Source organism: Morone saxatilis, unplaced genomic scaffold (genome assembly GCF_004916995.1).
Source record: "Morone saxatilis isolate NCDOM2014 unplaced genomic scaffold, NCSU_SB_2.0 Contig497, whole genome shotgun sequence".
In the NCBI taxonomy this organism is placed as follows: domain Eukaryota; kingdom Metazoa; phylum Chordata; class Actinopteri; family Moronidae; genus Morone; species Morone saxatilis.
Genome location: NW_023340092.1, coordinates 1 through 3,675, shown reverse-complemented (window position 1 = coordinate 3,675; position 3,675 = coordinate 1). Strand labels below are relative to the sequence as shown.

General features: G+C 34.7%; 1 protein-coding gene across 1 annotated transcript; it reads left to right on the top strand.

The window, feature by feature from the left end:
- The first annotated feature begins 1,320 nt into the window (after window positions 1-1,320).
- LOC118338620 (C-type lectin domain family 4 member E-like) lies at window positions 1,321-2,015 on the top strand. The gene is made up of 3 exons (XM_035675895.1): window positions 1,321-1,468; window positions 1,619-1,743; window positions 1,826-2,015. The coding sequence occupies exons 1-3, from the start codon at window positions 1,322-1,324 to the stop codon at window positions 2,013-2,015; spliced, it is 462 nt and encodes a 153-aa protein (XP_035531788.1). The 5' UTR covers window position 1,321.
- The last annotated feature ends 1,660 nt before the right edge of the window (window positions 2,016-3,675 follow it).

The window sequence follows — 3,675 nt, the reverse complement described above, 5'->3', positions numbered from 1 at the left end:
TCTCTGCTTTTGGAACATCCTTGTACGGGTGTTCACGCCTGTTATTGTGTCCACCTCTGCACATATCTGTACCTGTTTCACATCCTGTTTCATCTCTGTCTCTTCTAGCCTGTTGAACAGGTGAAGCTCCAGCCTCCCAATAACGCTCAGGGTCAAATGGAGGGTCAAAGGTCAGATCCAGAACGAGAAGTGGCCCTGCTGGTTGTCAGCGCTCTCCTGGGCAGCCTCTGTCATTGTTATTTGCCGTCTCTGTAAGTTGTCATGTAGATTGATGTATATTGACTTTATCTCCAGTAAACAACTCCTCAATGAAAAACAAGTTACAGTAAATAGTATGTTTATTGTTTAATCACATTAAATTAATGGATTTAGTTTTTTCTTAATCATCGACTAAAGAACAAAGTTAACAGAACTTCATCACTTAATTGTTTAATAAATCACAACTTCTTCACAACACATCTTCAACTTTTACTTTGAATGCTGATAATTTTAGGTCAAATAATATAAGTTAGAGTTTTCAACAGTGCAGAGGTAGAGATTTTACATTGGAACAAGGTAAAATGAAAAATCACTTGTTTTCTTTTTTTTTAATCAGCTCTTGATAACATGCAAACGAAGCAAAGTTTCCAGACGCTGAGAGATGAACATGAAGCTGTGAAAAGAAATCTCACAGGTAATGCAGTCAGGTTTAGAACTTGTCTAAAAAGGTTCAGTCTGCCAAGTTAAAAGTCTACTTTAATCCTACATTTCAACACCGCAAGATCTTTTAAAATGTGACATCTCACACTCAGATCTGTGTTTGAAACTGTCTAAAAGATTTAGTCTAATATGGTTAAACTGGATTGTTTTCAGTTCTGACAGGTGCCTGATATTGACCTGTTTATTATCAACTGACTGTACTGTGAAAGAGTTTCAGGTTCAGGTTCATAAATACAGAGACGATACTCAATGAAAGTGAAAATTGTTTTCATAACAGAGAGACACTGTGAAGTAAAATCATGTACGGTGCAGCAAACCAGCTCACAACCTCCTGTAGTAAAAAAAAAAATTGTGATGGATTTTGCCTTTCTTCCATGTTTTGCATCCTCCTGATGATGATTAAAGAACCAGTGATGTATTGACAGAATACAAGAAGTCAGATTGGCAGTATATATACCTGTGGAAGTAGAAAACTGTTGCCTCTGTCTGATTGTCCTCAGCTGCTTCCAGATTCAAACTCGTTCATCTCAAAGTTCCCTGCTGCTTCCAAATCACACAAATTAAACAGTGATTGTTTTCACCTGACTCAAAGTCTTTACTGTGATCTCTTCAAAGATGACCCATGTCCAAAAAATGTGAATATGGCTGGGAGCAGGATGGAAGACAGTGTTATTATTTCTCCATCAATCGTTCAACCTGGAGTGAGAGCAGAGATGAATGCCGACAGAAAGGAGGAGATCTGGTTCAGATAGACAGCAGAGAGGAGCAGGTAAAACACACTGCTGCAGGTTCATGTAGCTCACTGGCTTTATTCTCATTTGTTTTATCACATCCTTGTGTTTCCACATTAGTTAACATGGTCTCTCAGCACAGAAAAGTCATGTTACATATTGTGTTTTCATTAACTTTTCCTGTCCAGACATTCCTGGAGCTAAAACTGAGAGAAAAAATGAACTTTGCTGAGGACAAGTACTGGATCGGACTGACAGACTCAGAGAAAGAGGGCACATGGTTGTGGGTAGACGGCTCACCACTGAACGAGAGGTTTGACTGTTATAAATATATTTTTTGTCAGTTTCAAAAATCAAAGTTATCAGTTTTATTGAACCTGTTCTTTAACTCGTAGGTTGACATTTTGGAGCCTCCATCAGCCAGATAACCTGATAAGGAAAGATCCTGATGGAGAGGACTGTGTGAGGATGGGAGAGATAGCAGGAGCTCCTGATCTGAAATGTTGGTTTGATCAGTCCTGCAAATATGCTCACAGAAGTATTTGTGAGAAACCAGCAGAAACTGGACATTTTAAGTGTGTCTGAAATTTAATTTAAATCAAACCTCAACATTATTAAAAAGAAACTGAAATTATTCAAACAGGTAAAAAAAAAAATTGCATTTCAATTGTTTCAGCTGTACTTGTATATACTGTTACTGTAAGAATAACATAGATTCAACACAAGATTTTACTCTTCAGTGTGTCTGAAATGTAGTTTAAATGAAGTCTCAGCCTGTTAAACAATCTCAGTACAGGATACAGAATTTGGAGCAGTTTTATTTTTCCACAAATAATGTTTTTAAAAAAACAAACATTAAAATACTGTTCCTTGAATGTGCTCAACAATTAATGAAGAGATCAAATTTAACAGATAACCTGTAAATATTCAGATCCTTTTTTAAGTAACAGGACTAAAACCACGCTGTAAAAATACTCTGTTACAAGTAAAAGTACTGCATTGAAAATGTTACTGAAGTAAAAGTATTAAAGTATATTCAGGAAAATGTACTTAAAGTATTCAATGAAAATGTGTCCTGTGAATGTTATACTGGATTATATTATATTATATTATAAGTTTATTATTACTCTTGAATTAATGTAAAAGCAGCATTTTACCGTTACTACTACTTATTATTTTAATTTACTATAAAACATCATATTCTATCCCTCCGTCACAGCAGCTCCATCGGGTGGATGGATGGAAGACTGTTTCAGTCTCAACCACTATCAGGGGGCTATATCTCAGGATTATATAATATTATTCAAAACATCTGTAGCCCCTCTCTTAGACATGTAAAGTCTTTTTATGTGTTCTTTATTTCAGGGTGTTGTTGCTGTTATTGTGAATTTAACTTGATTTCACTTTGACTTTTTATTTCTTAACTGACTGTAATTATGTCTCTTTGTGTTTCTACATTCTTGTCTGTTTCGGTTTATGTCTACTTGCAAAATCTGATAACAGTTGAAATAAAACATATTATCAAATCTTTGCATGCAAATATGTTTAATTTGTAACATAACTGGTAACTGAAGCTTTCAAATGTAAGTTAATTAGCCAGAATTTCACAGATCTTCTTAATTTATGCTACATTAACATGAGTGACCTTTAAAAACATATTGTTTTCAGCCATAAATTGTCGTATGCGTTCTCCATCAGCTCCAGTCTATTAACATCCTGTTGGTGTTTGATATATTTTTAGCCATATTGTGTTCATAACTATGAGTGTTTGCTCAGTATACAGACAGGAAGTGTACATAGTATTCAGTGCTACTGAGTACTGTGAATCAGTAGATGGAGGAACTTTAAAACTCTAGCGCAGTCTAGTGTCTGTCATTGGTATAATACACATCAAGTAAGAACTGGTCAGCTGTTCTTTATTGAGCTTCTTCTGCTGTATATTCTCTCCAACATCTGACACATCAAAAGTAGATTTCCTTTCAAAAAGTTACTAAAACAAAAAATGATTAATATTGCTGTTTTGAGAATTTTTATTTTTTATTTTTGTTGCTGTGTATTTGTGACAATTTTATTTTGTTTCCATTGTAGGTTACTATTGTCTAGTGTTTCATATGAAGTCATTTTACTTATTGTTTGGTCTTTATATTTGACTTTGGCTTCCTTTGTCTTGTCTTTGTGATTTTAAATTGTTTGTTTTCTATACTTATTGTTGATATAAATGTACAGTGGGTATGGAAAGTATTCA

What these genes read in the sequence shown, in the direction of transcription:
- LOC118338620 (XM_035675895.1), top strand. Translation starts at nt 1,322, where the DNA reads ATGTCCAAAAAATGTGAATATGGCTGGGAGCAGGATGGAAGACAGTGT. An exon ending in TAGACAGCAGAGAGGAGCAG is followed by an intron (nt 1,469 to 1,618) that starts GTAAAACACACT and finishes TTTCCTGTCCAG; the next exon opens with ACATTCCTGGAGCTAAAACT. An exon ending in GGCTCACCACTGAACGAGAG is followed by an intron (nt 1,744 to 1,825) that starts GTTTGACTGTTA and finishes TTTAACTCGTAG; the next exon opens with GTTGACATTTTGGAGCCTCC.